This window comes from Antedon mediterranea, chromosome 3 (genome assembly GCF_964355755.1).
Source record: "Antedon mediterranea chromosome 3, ecAntMedi1.1, whole genome shotgun sequence".
In the NCBI taxonomy this organism is placed as follows: Eukaryota; Metazoa; Echinodermata; class Crinoidea; order Comatulida; family Antedonidae; genus Antedon; species Antedon mediterranea.
In genome coordinates this window covers 6,267,827-6,286,265 of record NC_092672.1, presented here as the reverse complement: position 1 = coordinate 6,286,265, position 18,439 = coordinate 6,267,827, and the positions used below count along the sequence as shown (strand labels likewise).

The following is an 18,439-nucleotide window of genomic DNA, read 5'->3' as shown; positions in this document are numbered from 1 at the left end:
AATATTAAATAATTTTTATAAATGTTTGTGTTACATAGTATATATAGTTCCGAAAAGAACTGTTGAGTCAATTTTGTGAAAATTAATAATTTGGTTTTAAAGTGGGAAGAAAAAGATTTTATATTCCAGAATGGGTTCCTGTCTATGTTAGCTATAAACGTTTTTCTAGACTAATGTTTAAGTGTTCATTAAGTGAAATAGCAGTCAAATTGTTTGAAATCACAAACACAATAAATAACATTGATTAATGTGTTTTTAAGTTCATTATGCTCCTTGTCCAACCGGAATGAACATTAAATTAACTGATCATCTACTTACTAAATAAACACTTTTGCAATCTTGTTTATGAAAATAATTTTTATTTCTCTTTGTTCCCGTTCAATCAGCCATTGATTGATAATAAATTCACGTAATCCCGAGAGAAAGGCTGCTAAAAATATTGTTATGAAAATTGCAATTGCAGATGATATTTGAACTTACACAAAGAAATTAACAATTAAAGATTGATGGTAATTATATTGAATAAAATAACACGTATGAATCAATGTCTAATTAAAAATACCTTTTTTCGGACATTATCGTTTCAGCTGTATAAGCTTATTATAGAATCTATTGTGTGTTTTTAATTATTCTTAAATGTGTTTTGTTTGTGGCGTCTGATACTTTGCAAACAAGTTTGCTATATTTTGTTTGAAGATTACAACGTTGCTTCTGGATATTACTGTAGGCAACCAAAACTCAATAATCAATAATTTAATTAAATATACTTTTCTTCCCTCCCCCCCCCCTTCTCCCTAAAAATTATGGACTTTTTTTTAGGTAAATCATTTTTTTTTTTCAAATTTTGTTAAAGTGAAAAACAATTTATTTGTCATTTATTGTTTACAAATTGTTTTTTCAGAGGACAATATATTGTTTAAAAATTCATTCCTTTTTCCCAGGATGGTTTTTACTGGGAATTTTTCACAACATATTTATATGCATTTGAATGGACCATTTTTTTTCCCATAATAGGAACATTTTCTCAAGCCTATTGTGTACACATCTATACAGAATAGCTTATACTTGTAGAAGAGTGTCAAAACAAACATGTATTGCTAATTGACAATCCTTGGCATACTTGCAAACAGACAATTAATACATGACATTGTACTTGGCATTCCAGACACAACCACCAGCACATTATATCTATAGTTGTGCAATGTTGTCCGACATAATTATGTTCACACCAAAGAATTCAACAAAGAATATTATTATATTGTTTAAGCTTGGTTCCCACTAATAGGCCATTGGGTGAAAATCCTATCATTCATTCCCATTCCGATTTAAGAATAATAGAATAACAAAGTTGTACCAAAAAAATGACATATAAAGAGAAAATTACATTCAATGGTAGGACATACAGCATAAGTTATCATACCGCGATTGGTCTGTACTTACGTCCTTTTTGTTGCGTCCTAGTTTGACGCAAGCTTTGAAGGTTGGCATCGCAAATAAACTTTGATTGGTAAGCTTTCGTTACACTATGCGTTTCCATTACCTCAGAAGACCTTTATCGCATAACAGCCTAACCATTGAACAATTCTGAACTTTATTTCTTTTTACAAATACATAGCCTTACTTTACTTTTACTTCGGTCAAATCTTCCAATACCAGGCTTTTCTCAAGGTCCAAAAGGTCCTTTTTAACCATTAAAAACACACAGAATACCATATTTTCCAGAAAACCAGACACCTAGCCCAAGGGTGTCCGGTATTGGAAAAGTTGACTGTACCTGTATTGTAATTACAGTTGAAATAAGATTCAAAGGTGGCTTTAAAAAAATGAATCAAATAGATTTCCCAGATAACAATTGCAATCTATCAATTTAACTTTCCACTTTTTGGAAATTACAATTTATTTTTTTATATATATTTTTTCAATCAGGCTACTTTCTAATCTTATCATTGCATGCTGTGCCTAATACAAAACATTTTATTAGATCAAGTTGTTTAAAATTATTAAAGTTCAACTGTGCTTATGTCGACATGATTTTAATACGGTGTGGGTGTGTGCCCTCTTTACACCTCAGAGTACCGCTGTTAAATAGGACAGGATAATTAATTATAATCATTACTTAGTTAATTAGGTAATCCATCTTAATAGGCAGCCCTCAGGCTAATCTTGTTTAACCTCTCAATAGTGGTGTTCACATCAAACTATGTCTAGAAGAGGTGGATTTAGAAGGTTTTATACAAAAATTGGTTTAAGTAGACTATTCTGTCATACGTCAAATTTGTTAATTTTGTTTAGAGCTCAACCATAAATTCTTCTTAAGTTCTCAAAATCACCCATTCTGGTTTTTACCATTTTAAAACAAGCTGCCTAATTACTGTAGGTCTATAGCTCTGTCTACACTATCAAACTAGTTAGACAATAAAAAGTGTGATGTGCTCAAATATGTTAGTGATATGCTTGATATGTTCTGAGGTACATTACATATCCAATACCTCAACAGCTTAGCCAACACTTGATCAACCCAGATATACATTTCTGTATCCTAAAAATAGTGTTTTGTGCCCCGAACTAGATATCTTGAATGCAATATTATTAGTTTAGTGAAAGAGTATACCCTGCTACTACTGCTAAGTGTGGTTAATGGGGCAGGTGTTTTAGCATGTTAGGAATTATATAAATGTTATTGAAATGCAGACAAATCGCTGTTAATTGATTCTAATATTGTATTTCTTGCCTAAAGCAGGATTGATGATGGTGAATTGCTATTTTATGAGTACTGTATATTAAGGAATGATTATGAATATTAATGAGATTGTAGATGAATATTAATGATGATTATGAATAATAATAAGATTGCAGATGAATATTCATTATGATTATGAATAATAATGAGATTTAGATGAATATTAATGATGATTGTGAATAATAATGAGATTGAAGATGAATATTAATGAGGACTATGAATAATAATGAGATTGTTAATGAATATTCATGATAGATGATAAATATTTATACATTTTATGGCTACCCCAAAGTAGCTTTGCTCAGATGTCTGACCTACCCTGGCTCCATATACTAAGTATATTGAGAGCACTTCGCGAAAAAACTTCTCACGGCATAAGTAGCTTCTTTTTTTTTTATCCCAGGTGTTCAACTTGTTTGCCCTTTAGCTCACTCATCTAAATTACATTATGCATTTCTCACAATGTCAAGGTTCAAATTAAATAATACTTTACGAAGATAACAATTGGTTAACCTTGCAGCAAGTGTTCTGGCCTCTCTGTCTCATTCTTCTTTTTGTATGCCCTACTGATAATGAAAAAGATACCATGCTATATAATGCTTCGTTCACATCATTTTATAAATGCCCCTTTACATGCATATACAGATTTGTGTTTGATAATAGGTAGCCTTAAAAATGATCACACCCAGTACCATTTTAATTGTGCGATCATTCGGGAAAACACCTGACAAAATCTAAGACCTAAAACCTACGCATAATGTGTTGGTCATCTTTGTCTGGCTGCACTAAAGTATCCTGCTAAACGGTGTTGCGAGTAATCCAGTAGAAAAACGCACCATCCCAATGTGCCTGTATGTTCAATAAACAACAACAATTAATTAACAATACGTAACTAGGTAATTTAGACCTATATTTTCCTAGTAGGCTTTTAAAATACAGCAAAACAGGGATTTCTCCATGGTTAAAATAAATTAAATTAACAGCACATGAAGCAAGATAACCATTTTTGGTTATATTGAAAACTAAAGCTGTCTACACTATCAAAGTTCGGTAGTTTGACAAAAAAAAGTGTGATATTCTCAAATATGGTAGTGATATGACAACATCATGTCCATATATGGACACATCACATTTTTTGTCACATAAAGTTTGAGCTCAAGATATTGCTTTCGTATTCAAATTTCTAGAAACAAAGAGATTATTAAAAAGTTATTTAAAAGTGAACTTAATAAACAAACATGTGCTTACTTATCGTGACCTGATCCAGGAAGCAGATTAAAGCAACCCAACTAAACGAAGACGATTACAAAGACGATTTTTATCGCGAAAACTTTCACTTTTTACGCTAATCCAATTTGTGGCTTTGTTTGACCACTTTGTTAGTATTGTTTTTACCTAGCAGGGAAAATTTTCATTTAAAAATTTTGTTTAGCAATATTGCTAATCAAACTGATTTTTAAGTCGAGAAACATAGTTTTGTATAGTATTTTTTGCTACACAATTTTCAAAATGTGTAGCAATAAGGTTGTTTTGTATAGCTTTTTGCTATGCTACACTGGCGAAAATGTTCCCTGCCTAGTGGCATTCTTGGTTGTCTTTTAATTTGAAAATTACACTACAGCATTATAAGCAAACAGAATATTACTTTCTATCAGGGAAGGTTCCAGGAATAATAAGTAATAATATTATTAGTCTTGGCAAAAATAGTTCATAATTTAATTGTAGCTGTCAAAAGTGGATGGTGAATGCACCCCTAGTGCTACTCCCACTGAATCCACCTTCCTGTTTATCAAGAACATGAAGGTATCTACATAACCTAATTTAGCTGTCTAATGGGTGAGCATCCACCCATGGTATGTATATGGTTTGAAGTTGCCCGGATGGTGTCCGGCGGGGGATAGTTTTACCTTAGTTAAGCATAGTTAAGCTTAGTTACATTTTTTTCTTCACATTATTGATTGTCTCCATCCCCGAAACCTCGACTAAGAAATACCGGAATGATGTTCGGTGGGGGATAGTTTATTACCATTAGTTAAGGTCTAATGTAAAGCACCTAGAGGGGTCAGTGATCCATTAGGCGCTATATAAATACTGTTTATTATTATTTTTATTTTTAATACATTTAAATAAACTGGAGTCTTTAACATATACACATATTTATATATTGCCACTATAAATAGATTTTATATTTGTTTAGAAGTTTTTTGGAATTGAGTTTTAAGTATCATTTCAGAAACTTCAAAATGTTATTAATTTGTTTAAAATTTGTTGGAACTGATGATCTAAGTATCCTATTAGAAATTTAAAATTTAAGGATGCATGTGTAGGTGACATTTTCAAATTTTGTATATCAAAATCATTTTTAAAAAGTGATTCAATATAGGTCATATTTCATAACTAACTGGACTTTCTTTATAATTTTGAATAACACATCTAGTGAACCCTCCCAGGTCTGTTGGTTACATCGAGGTTTCCGTATCTGCCAACTCAATATGAATCACGCAAGTACAGTAGTCAAAATGAAACACGGCGAGGGTTGCCTTATTTGCAAACTGAGTTAATTACGAATATTCCTATCATAAGTGTTCGATTAAAATGATTCACTAATCGCTGAAGGAGATAAGGATGATTTGATGAAAACCAGACTACGTCTTTCTTTTCTTCAAGATGCCAGTTGATGTTGTTCCGTGATTCATGTTCATCTGTTCATGTTTTTACATTATTAAATTATATCTCTACAATATTAAATTAAATCTCCTTATAACAATCAAGGTTTTTTATTTATGTGGAAACATTTCCATATTAAATTACTATAATAAAACATTTTTGCATGGCTGTGTCGCCACAGGGTTGGCACATCACTACATTAAAAACCCACTTACCTAATTTCAAATAATGCAGTACTGTATATGGCTATATTAAATAAAATTGCTAGTTATTATCTATTTATGTTGGTGTTCCTTTACGACCGCCACCAGTTGGTGGTTTTGATTTTTTTTCCCATACAGATCAAGTATAGGTATGACACGCTATGTGCGCCAAAATAATTTTCTTTTACAAATATTAACCAAATCTAGAATGTAAGATCTGTCTAAACTTTATGTGATGTGCCCATATATGGACATGATGATGTCATAGCACTACCATATATAAGCATATCACTACCATATTTGGGCACATCACACTTTTGTCAAAGTAGTTTGATAGTGTAGACCCAGAGCTTTAGACTAAGATACTACAAAGCACAAACAAACAATAACATACATATCAATATTAATCTTACTTCATTTCCTTTAAATGTGAAAAGTCAAGGTTAAAAATTACTAAAATGCATTGTATGTTGTATGAAATAAAAAGATATTACATATTAGACGCATCATTAAATTTGTAATGATCAACACATATACCATCAAAATTTTTAAATAATGTTTGTTTTTGTACATTTATATAAATGATTATGAGTGTAAAATCCCGGAATCAAATCAATCTCTTTATTTATCAAAACAATACACAAAACAAAAAGAAACCCCAATGGACTTGTGATAAGGAGGCCCACAATAAACTAGCTGCAAAAGGAGCAACAAAATAAGGCAAATGGAACTATAAAATAATAAGGCAAATATTAAACATTACAGTTTAATGTAAATGTTTATTCTTTGTGTACACATTTATTTATTTGTTCTACAATATATTTTTCTGTTTAATTCATTCCATATTATTTAAGCAATTCTTAACTATCTTGAATTGACTTAAGAAAAAACGATTCGCAAATGTCAATCCATGGTTTTTCTGGTCTTTTAGGAGGTGTGGTCTTAATTAAATTATATTTCAGAACGTGATTTGGATTCAGTATTAGACTATGTATGTGTTCAAATTTTGTTGTTTTCAATTTCAGAGTTTGAATCACAGTTCCAACGACATGAAGATGACAGCAGCCCAGATGATATCATACTTTGCCAGTGAGATTGACCATGCACTGGACATCAGCATTATTAAGCCTCTTGTAGTGGTACTTGTCAGCAACACTAAGGACAAGAACACGGCCGTCCAGGCAGACAGTGAAGTGGCCCTTGTCTCGTTGCTTCAGCTTAGGACAGGAGATGACACCTACCAGGTATGTAATATGTTCACACCTCTTTGTTATTGGCCACATTTCTGCTAGACGCTGTGGGAAGCATGGAATCTGTTGGTTTTATTATCTTTTAAAGGGTATCGAATTGAAAGTTTATATCGGGCTATTTCATGCCTAGATAAATTAAATGATGGTGGTGTTATATTGAGACTGATTGGAAGAGTCTATTATTGTAGAGGCATGTTGAAGGATTTTATATTTTTGTATCATACAAGTCTCCCTTGGGAGAGCACAGGGCTATTGTCTGTTTATCCAGGTAAATGGCACTCAACATAGACTACCAACACCAGTCTTTGTAATTCCAGATACAGGAAAGCAGAAATGATCATTGTGAATATATAAGCATTACTTTTTCTTTTAAATACTAGTACAGTAGTATAGTACTAAGAATTTAGAAGATCAGTCCTTTTCTCACAATGCATGTTCTGCTTCACTGCTCATTGAAACAATAATATATGAATATATTGATTAAAAGAACTACATTTTTGTATCTGCACTTTGTAAAAACACACTTTTTCATGACATAAATTGCTTTATATTTGATTCGATAATATCATTTAGGACTTTAGTTAACCTAATTATAACATCAGCCTTGCAGTTGTTATAAATGACACTGTTTTATTATAATATTCTTTGTTCGGGTAACCTTGACAACATCAAACATTGCGATGTCATTATTCTGACTGAAAATGTAATCATACTAAATTTGTTCTGGAATCATCAAAATTAGATTTCATTAGTTGTATTAATGTAATATTTGATGTTGAGCCTGTGCTTGCATTAATTGGGGTCGTCTAAATGCTCTATATAAATTTTACGTAACACTTGAGATTCCTTCTTGTGATTCGTTGAATCACTAGTAGCCTACTATACTGTTGCTATAATAACATTTTACTATAGAACCTCTGCTTTGGAACACCCCTTTCATAGGAACACTTTTAGATGCAAGGGGAAATGTGTTTTAACACTAGGAATAACATTCATTAAGTGGTCAAGTCTATGGTATAGCTCTACACAATCAAACTAGTTTGACAAAAAAAGTGTGAGGTTTTCCCCAAATATGGTAGTGATATACCCAAATATGGTAGTGATATTACAGCATCATGTCTATGGGCGCATCACATTTTTTGTCATATAACGTTTGATAGTGTAGACAGAGCTTTAAAGACACTTTGCATGGTCTTGAAGGTGTACCCTTAATATGGGTCTACTGTACTGTAGCTGTAGCCCAGTTTCATGTATTAATTATTATAATATTTCAAGATTTTAACTGTACCATATATCTATCTTATATCATTTATTATTTATTTCCAGGTTGTATCCAAGTCATTAGATTCTGTTCCATCTGCCAAACTTGAGGAGAGTATGCGGCAGTTACGACGGGTTGCTAAGCAACCGCCACCGAAGGATGAAGTTGACAATACAATATTACATTGATGACATTTTCTCATCAATGTTTTGATAATGTGTTGTCGGTTGTTAACCTCAATGAACGTCATTTATCATGTGATTTATCCGTTTTAAAACATGAATGTGGAATAATTCTGGCATATCTATCGTATGTAGATTTACTAAACAGAATTATAAATCCAAAATTGAATCTCTAAACTAACACATTTTTTTTACAGCTATGCATTATGAAAATTAATTTATCCATATTTCCAACTGTAAAAAGGAAACACATATCACATCATCATAGAACTGCCCAACACAATTTTTAAAGTATTTTTTGGCTTGTAAATTTATGCTCGGTAAAAGGCAAACACTGTACTGTAGTTTAACATGGGCAGATGCAGGATTTTTAAACAGGAAAGCGTAACCTAAAGTACCATTAGTCTGTCAAAAAGTAGTTTATAATTTAATTTTGCACCCCTAGCGCTATACCCACTGGATTCACCATCCTGTTTATCAAAAGCATGGAAGTATCTACATGTTGAGAAGTTTAAAAAAGAAGTTTGTTAAACAACAAAATTGGTTGCCAACGATCTGTACAATCAAGTTACAAAAACACTACTTAAATATTATTTTCCTTTGTCAACATAAAAAGTCATTTCCATATACTACTGTACACCTGGTTTATATTAGTAAAGTAACAAATAAACTCACATACAAGTACAGTGCACTTTCAGTATATTGCAAAGCATTGCACTTATACATGGTAAACGCATATATTTGGGCTGTAAGTAATTTCAGGGTTTTTTACTACAGTATATTGTTCTAAATGCATGTTTGCGTTTGGCACCCTAGAGTGAAAAGGAAAACCATAACCAATTTATTTAAAGTACACATTTAATATTTTACAGAACATTTGATTTGCACCAGAATGTAAACCTTTTTTTTTCATACATTTTCCATGATGTAATATTATGATTGTAATATATTACAGCCATATCTCTCAAGGTCGTTCTCTTTTTAAGAGACAATTATGATTTTGAACATGTGTTCAATAATTTCTATTCCCACGTTTCTTAGCTATATACACGGCAAAGGGATTAAGATATCCGCTGGTGTTATATTAAAGGGGAAACATCATTTACATATTTAAGTACAACATACACGCGGCTAGCATTTTAATTTTATCAAAGGTATTTCGGTAAAGGTATATATATATATTTCTGTTAGAAATATAAACATCGTAATGTTCGATCGAACGAGTTGTCGAAAACATTGATTATTTTAATTGTGAATTATAATAAAAAGAAATTCATTATATAGTTTACATACCAGGTATATTTGTTACGGTACCTTGTTCAATATCTTTTAATATTGATCATTTTTTCACTGCCTCGGCCACGCCACGCCCTAGTGGGCGTGGCTAACCTCTTAAAACAGGTCATACACCCTTCTCAATCAGACCTCCTACTCCTCAATAAATGACTGGGCATGTATCGTTGGGGTTGACCAAGTTAATTTTTTAGGTGTAAGGTAAGTAACTGTTAAGTGTTATGCATAAAACTGAAACAATTATACATTTCAGTTGTTTATAAAGGTCGATGTATTTTTATCGTCACATCGAGATGAACTACCAGTTTTTCAACGAAATATCGTGAACACATTTGCACATACAAGCAATATCGAAAATTATACGGTTCATTCGTGAATCTCAACGTTCTTTTTTTAAATAAGGAAGTCATTTTAGCTTTTGTTGGTATTTTATTCCAAGAATAACATACGCAGACAGGACGCCGATACGTCAACGATTAACATTTATTTAGCAAGGTGTCATTCAGTGTTATTAACAATAATATACCTGCACATACAGTATATTATTGTAGTCAAAATATTGGTACATTTTATTTCAATTTAACCATTTAGCGAATAAGGTCAGATTAGTTAAATTGAATGCAATAGACCAACGGTCTCATTTGCATCTGTAAAACCAGAGAGTTGCTATTTAGATAATTAATTACAACTCCCTGTTTAAACCATGGAGAAGGTATACCATTTCTAATCAGCTCAGCCACTTTTTTTGCACTCCGTCGTACGGGTTCCTTCGCTTTTTTCGTACTCGGCTGTAACCCACGGTTCTTTTGTTAAACGCCTAGAAAATGTTTCTATTTTCAAGTACCTTGTTTTTTCCTATTTCACACCCTTTTATTTACTTACAGCGTAAGATCCTTCAAGTTCAATGTATTACGAAACCAATCTGTTTACATACACTTACAAACACTGATGTTTCTTAATTCGGCTACTGTTCACCACGTTGTAAGCTGATCAGCTATTGTTAAATTGTTTATCTAAATGCATTATTTAGCGTTTAAATATTATTTTAATGCGATTAGCTAGCCATGTTTTGTTCTGCTTGTTCACATTGCTGGTAAATCCCCGTGTACTTGAAGACAAGTGTTGTTTCATAGCCTCCGGAACAAAAGTAATTGGATTTGATGTGTATTGTATGTTAACGGGACTAAAATCGTACGCGCGTTTGAAAAAACAATTGTATTGTACGACGTATCAGACCTCTACGCATACCGTTGCAAACTCAACTATTTTAACATTATTGTACAGTGTGAATCCACATTTACATGTGTGGTTTAAAAAATATATATGATAAAGGTATTTTTACCTAAGGTCGGTTGTTACCTCCGCCAGAATTGCGAGAAGTTATGTGATCGATCGCATGTGTTTGTTTCTTTATATTGTATTTGTTAGCAGGATTACTCTAAAAGTTAGTGCCCGATTTTCATAAGATTGATAAGGATGATGTAATTTCTGTATGGAAACACTTCATTCAATGTTCATATGCCTAGGCGGAGGTTTGCGCTCTCTCAGTGGCCTTTTAGTTTTATAGTGCACTGCGCCGATATCGTATAACCATCGATCGATCACCGATTCCGCCGCAGCACCGTGGAAGTGGCGCGTATTTTAACGAATTTTCATTTTTACTTTTTTTTCAATGAAAATAACGAGTGCCATATGAAATTATTTATTTAAAACTCCGGCCTTTTTGTTTTTAAACCTCAGTTGTTTTCCGTGAAGGTAATTAAATCGAGATATTATTACTGTAGTAGGCCTAATACTTCGACGAACAGGCTCGCGTCCATTTTTACAATTGATACTACTGGATTTTATCTTATCTATGAATAAAATGATCAAATAATTTCTTAATATCGTTGAATGGGTAATTGGGAGTCATCAAAGCTAATGAGCTATTGATGATCTTACTGTTTTCTGGCGACTGGCAGCCTATTTCATCATACCGATATCATGCAGTTTCCCGTCCTTTTTTAATGACCGGATTCAATATCCATTAGGCCTAATTTTTATAAAAATTACATATTATTGTCATTCAGACTTTTCCGTAGCGCCTTCGTTCCGCACAGTTTCAGACGTGTGTCAGTGCCGAATCTCTACTACAGGTTACACATCTATTCTCATAAATTGCAAACTAGGCATATAGTCCTAAAAGAAATGACGTAGCACACGAAAAAGGATTGTTCAATAACTGACGAATGGAGTTTCGCAAATGAAAACACGATATACCTACGTCACAAAAAGATGTGTGGGAACTGAGAACTTGGATAGGCCTACTGTTAGGCCTATACACGGTTTTTATAAAAAAAAAGTTGTGGTTTTTACTACAGCAGATTGGGACAAACCTGTTTTTTTCCCATTGCGCCCACCTAGGCAAATGTACTCATTTTGGCCAATTGAGAACCACTGTGATAAGATCACTCTTTTACTCGGTCAGTCCTAAGTCGCGTTGCTCGCACATCATTCACCCAGCCCGTTGGTAATTTCTATATTGATTCACATAATTTATCTCTGCCGTCATTAACATTCAGTATGCATGATTGTTTTATTGAATCAACGATTTACCCTTTTTCGAAAATATTGATCGGCGGTAAACATCAATCATCAACACCAGCAAACAACATGCTATACGATAAATTAGACAAAAAAACCTGTCGACACGTCACCGATATGAGTGTTACCATCGCACTCCTGTCGGCTTGTATACGCCGATGCTATTTGTACATTGTGAGGTTTATTTATAAGTGATATTAATAATTAATTAATATCAATTCATGCTTAATTTACTCCCAAGTATGTTGACGGATGTCAATTTAAAATTGATAATACTATTCGAATATGTAGTGTATTGATATAGTCTTAATATAGTAAAATCAAGACTAGAGACTTTGGTCCATTCTTCCCAGTTGTGACGCCAAGTTCCCTGGGATTTAGGACCATTATTCACACAGCCGATTCTCGTACTGTACCTATATATTTCCTATATAATATATTTGGTAATACAACATTACATGTGTTTCATGTATCTAGTAGTAACCTAGCCATTAATCTAATCTTACATGATACAGGCACCACGTGTAATATAAATGTGATGCTGTATTACCAAATATTCCTATGATACCGTACTTCGGATAGTCTGTATGTTGAGATAATCACGGGGAATCTGGATCCTACGGTAGGCCTACGATTTGACACGATTTCAGGTTATAATACATAGTATTTTATGATCTTTGATTTTACTTGAAAGGTACAATAGAAACCATGTAGGCCTGTGTTCGAGATAGCATATGGCTGCACGATGTTTTTACGTCATAGAGACACCGACGTGCTTTATAGTACATCTGTGTGTTCAGGAAGACCAGCTCAATTTGTGCTAATTATTTTTGATAAGAAACAGCTTTCGGAACCACTTTTTGACACACTCGGCTCTCCATTGTATCTTTAAATTCAGTTTGCATGTTTTATCTCAGTAACATCTTTAACTTATTCGTATAGTCTATTTCAACTTCAAATCACCTTTGTTCTTTTTGATAATAATAGCCAGGTTTGCTGCTTTTGACGTACTCTGCGCGCCATACATGGATCATAACAGTTTATAGTTAATTTGATGTTGACTTGTCTGTTTAATCTTGATTTTACCTTTTCGTATAATCTGCTTCAGCTTCAAATCACCTTTGTTCTCTTCAATAACAGCCAGGTTTCTTACCTGCTTTTGACATACTCTGCGCTTTATACACATACATAACAGTTTACAGTTAATTTGATGTTGTTGACTTGTCTGTTTTATCTTGATTTTAACTGATTTGTATGACTTAAAATTCAATAACCTTTGTCCAATTTAATCTGCCTTTCCTTATTAATTATCTTGTTAATGTAAAGTTGTATCATTTTCCGAAGTTTCTAAAGCTATGTTGTTTACTACGAGTACGGTCAAATGAAGTTGGCTTAGCTGTTATGCTTATGAGAAAGACTCGTGTTTAAGTTTAAGATTATTTAAGAACTCAGGACCCCTCCCATTGTGATAACTGTAAATGAGTACCTGGGTAAAATAGAGAGGATAAGGTGGCAAAGATCGCTCCTAAAGCTTTAGTTCCCACTAAACTCAAAGACGTAAGCCTAAAAAACGCAAGCGAATTGACCAATCACAAACGATAGTTAGTATAATCCATCGCTTTTGATAGGTCGATTCGTTTGCGTTGCGGCTTACGTCATTGCGTTGCGTCGTAAACGGGTATTCTGATCTCCGAATGGAGGCGTGGGTTCGAATCCCACTTCTGACTTTAATGTACGTAGGCCTAAAGTAGAATGAATACCTCACCCTTTTTACTTTTTATTTTAATTGCTTAGATAACATGCATATTTCATTGTTCAGCTTTTCTTATGAAATAAGCATTGGCTTGTGTTTTTATGTTATTTAGAGTATTCAATACGCCCTCTATCCGTTTTGTAATTATGATAATGAAATCAGCATAAGGTTCATCCTTATGCACATATGATATACATTTTAGCGAGCGAAGGCTAAAGTAGCTTAGGCCGTCTGAATCGAGTACATTACTCACTGTGAATCCGGGGAAGCACAGTGCTTGTCGCACTTGGGGGTGGTGCTAAGCGTTACAGTCCCTCTGTATGTGGATTTAATGTAGGGACCTGGTGATTCAGTATTTCCTATTTGTTGACGCATGAATAATTCGTTAATTTCAACGTGGAGGGAATTACAGATGACGACCATCTGAAATTGAAGTAGAATCCACCCTTTTCCTACCTGCTACTACTCTACTATTACTAGTTCATTAGGTAACAGAGCTCTGTATGTGATAGTCGGCATGACCCGGGCTCGTATAACTTCAGACGACTTTGCTCTAAAAAATGTGTTTCTTATTAGAGCGCAATTTTCGGATTTTGTATCATTATTTTTGTGAATAATTTCATCAGAGCAGGAATATTATTTCAGCTGACGTTCACCGAATCTCGAACTTGGTATGTACTTTTTTACTTCTTTTGTCTTTTGTTGTGTACATTACTGTATACAATATACAGTTATCATTGGGTTCACCAATGCTATATATATACATTATATATATCTTTAAAATTATATTTACATAGACTGATAAAATACTGCATCGTGTTTTTGTATGTACATTGTCTACCCACAGAATTCATTTTCAAGTTCCTTGTAAAAAGAAACGATAAACAACAATTCACAAAAGAATTAATTATATTGTTTACCAGATTAAGTTTCTAATTAGACTTTTTTAATTAAAAAAAAACTCATTAGACCGTTACCGAGTCTACCGATGTATTTTTCTAAAGTATGTTCGTTTTGAAAGTAGTATTATTTTATTGTGCGGGTAGTGAGGCCTTGTACTTGATATAGCTAAATTATTCCATTCAAATAGAGGCGAAGGTCAGTGTCTGTTTGTTACAGACTTAAAGTGACAATATATCACATATTTATAGCTGTAGCCAACCTCCCTTGACATCCAATGTGATTGTGTAAGTATATTTATAGTGAGCTGGACTATGGTATTTAAACAAATATTACGGTCCCGTAATTTATTAAAAAAATATAGGGCTAAAATTGTTTCTGTTAATCATTACTGGATATAGTGGTACTTTCTTGCTAGTCCAAACAAGGAAAGCAATGTTGTGTGTACAGTAGTAGTAAAATAGGCCTAGCATTTATAATTTACTCTCTCAATGTTCTGTTCTATCTGGCTGAATTTTGCTAAAATAATAGGAACACAAATTTGAAATGACTAAACATATTCACGTTTTAAATTAAGTAGGACATTATTAGAATAGTTGATCCGTTTTCCTCGCGTGGGTAGTGATAGTGTTTTGTGAATATTTGCACATAGCTAAATACAGTATTATTTGAGTACCCTCAAGTACATTATCAATCATATAGGCCTAGTATTATACCGCAGGCTAAATTATTGTTCTAGTCCCCAACATAAGTTAAGCTAAATACCAGTAGGCCTAATTAGTGCCAAGTACATAATGATATTGTTAACGTTATCCGTCTTCCGACATTACGCTTTCCACAATTTGTTTCCACTTTTTTCTGTTTATGGCAGGATGGTTTGTTATTGTGTTAGTGTCTACTAGTCCTTGTAAGTCTTTCTTTATTTGATTCATCCAGTTATTTCTTGGTCTTCCTACGGGTCGTTTTACTTTCCTGTTAGTTTCCTTCATTGTTTGTTTGATTGGGGTATCATCCGGTAATCTAATTATGTGTCCATACCATTTTAGTCTCCTTCGTTTAATTCTTTTACTCCATTCTTCTTGTTTTGTTATCTCGTATATTTTCGTGTTATAATGATAGGCCTTTCTCTTTATGGAACAAAGCTCGTTAAGATCTGTGTAATATTTCGTAGTTGTGCTCTGCAGATTTAAGATAGTATAATTCAGTTACGATTAGAAATAGAAACTGCTTAAGTAATGTAAAGTAAATGGCTCTATTAATAAATATGCCTATAATATAAAGTATCTATATTTTGGTCTATTTTGATGTAGGCCTATAGTCGATAGTCTATGTGATCTGAATTAAGCCGAAGTATGCCAGATTATATACCATGGGGCCTCAGTATATCATCGTTTATTGATTTTAAAATTCATAACTATTGAAATATTCTGGAATGTATACATTATGTTGTAAATAGATAGATATAAATAATTTACAGGATGAGAACTGCTTATGTGAACATAGAGGCTAGCTCGGTTCTTACATATTGTACAATTTACATTGATAAAATCGTAGAGTAAATATAAAATAAACCGTTTAAAAATGCTAAAACAGCTTGACGTGAACGATAGCGTAACGGTAAACGCCTAAAAAACTGCAGGCACTCTCGGTCAGGGTCGGGTTAACCCGAGAACGCTTCAAGTTCACTTTAAATATGTAAGCATGTGTCACCATGGCAACACACGACCCCCTAGTTATATTATAAACTTTCCAAAGAGGATTACCCATGGAAAGTTATATTTTGGAAGGAATACACTAAAGACAATTAAACACGAATCGTAAACAAAGAATGCTAACTTTACTGGGTTAATCCTTATTGTTTATAGATAAAGACTTAACGGTAGACCAGTAATAAGATAATTAGTATGCTGCCTTGGGCTTATTGACTTTTATTCCATAGGATAACTGAATTCCTATGTGGTTTTGGTAGGGCCAAATAACGTTTATGTTTTTGCTACGCATCACTGGCTCCCATTCACGGTTACTGGTTTCCAATTCTTGGATGAAAATCAGAAGCTCAACAGAGCTCAACTGAGTAAATCGCCTCCTTTTGTTAAAATGTCTGTTTTTCGTTGTTTTTTTGTTTTTGATGACAATTGAAATTCCAGTAGAAATACTCTCTTTTCTTTTATACGCAGTGACTTGGCGGATGACAATGGTCGTGGGAGAAGGCAGTCTGTATGGACAGAATACCAGTTGGCTTTTCCTGTCGTCATTCAGATATTGAAAGGAAGTGTTTCATAGCAAGTATTTACTTGCATGTCTTATGTAAAATTTACCAGTACGTTTAACGATTTAAGAAGGGAGGATATATATTTTATTCGGGCAGTCGGTTAACCGAACCATGGTCGACATGAGGCCAGGGCCCGAAGACACGAGTGAGCGCCGACTCAGCAGCACCTGGGAACACGTCCCGATACGGTCTTTCAAATCACGTGATGAATACCTCTTTGCCATGAAAGAGGACTTAGCCGAATGGCTGGATAATTTATATAGTATCGATATACAACCTGAAAATTTTGTCGAAAAACTGGAAACTGGTATTGTACTTTGCCAGCATGCGAACAGCATTAAGAAACAAGCGGTAGCATGGAAGGAAATACAAATCAAAAACACAAATGGAAATTCTGACTTGATACAGATTCCATCTGAAGAGGTAAAATATCGTGGAAGTGCTCAACCTGGAACGTTCGTCGCTCGGGATAATATAAGTAACTTCATCTACTGGTGTAGGCACTCGTTAGGCGTCCACGATGTTTTACTATTCGAAACAGACGATCTTGTTATGCGGAAAAATATTAGGAGTTTTATTTTATGTCTTTTGGAAGTGGCCCGAAAGGGTGCTAGATTTGGAATGTTAGTGCCAATGCTTATTCAATTGGAGCAGGAGATTGATAGAGAGATTGCGTCAGAAGTTAATGGTGAGTCTTCTGACGCGGCAGACGATGCCGATGTAGAGTCTGAACCAGAGCAAGAACCAAAACGACCAGATCCACCACAAAAACCACGGGTTGTAATGACCAAACAAGACCTCATGTCACTCGATGAAATGGTATGTACACCGTCTTTATTTATATTGTTGTAGGCCTACGTTACTTTTATACAGTATTGTGTTATTGCCACGGTCACGCTGTCACACGACAAAATTGAGAGAAATCATTTTATTTTACCACAAAAACAAAAGATCATACACAATATCATCACTGCATTGTACATCAAAACATAAATAGATAATACAGAATAAGCACCCCACTGATAGACCCATAAGAATTTATCAAAACTATACACATTTGTTTTTACCACTAAAATAATACCAATGTATTGAACTGTATATCGATGAAATAAACGATATAATACCGTAATAAAACAAAGAAACACGAATAAAAAGCAGGTTACCCGCTGATAGACCTATACGAATCTATCGACAATTTATATAGATATATAAGTTTATCGTATCTAGCTGAAAAAGAAACACAGGTACCGATGACTCAAAAGAATGGGTAATAAATTAATATTTCAGTGACTAATGTTGAAATGTACCAGCTAAAACAAAACTAATTCAATTCCC

The 18,439-nt window shown here is 33.6% G+C and overlaps 2 protein-coding genes across 3 annotated transcripts in view; both read left to right on the top strand.

Moving 5' to 3' along the window:
- The window catches only part of LOC140044683 (stalled ribosome sensor GCN1-like), a 59,634-nt gene extending 50,023 nt beyond the window's left edge, over positions 1 to 9,611 (top strand). Inside the window, exons 46-47 of the mRNA XM_072089305.1 lie at positions 6,636 to 6,854; positions 8,187 to 9,611. Of these exons, the coding sequence (XP_071945406.1) occupies positions 6,636 to 6,854; positions 8,187 to 8,309 (342 nt within the window). The 3' untranslated portion in view covers positions 8,310 to 9,611. The remainder of the gene's footprint in view (positions 1 to 6,635; positions 6,855 to 8,186) is intronic.
- A 4,783-nt stretch (positions 9,612 to 14,394) lies between these two features.
- LOC140044681 (uncharacterized) overlaps positions 14,395 to 18,439 on the top strand; it is a 33,067-nt gene continuing 29,022 nt past the window's right edge. For both annotated transcript variants that reach the window (XM_072089301.1, XM_072089300.1), the window contains exons 1-2: positions 14,395 to 14,603; positions 17,010 to 17,923. In XM_072089301.1, coding sequence (XP_071945402.1) covers positions 17,216 to 17,923 — 708 coding nt within the window. In that variant the 5' untranslated portion in view covers positions 14,395 to 14,603; positions 17,010 to 17,215. The remainder of the gene's footprint in view (positions 14,604 to 17,009; positions 17,924 to 18,439) is intronic.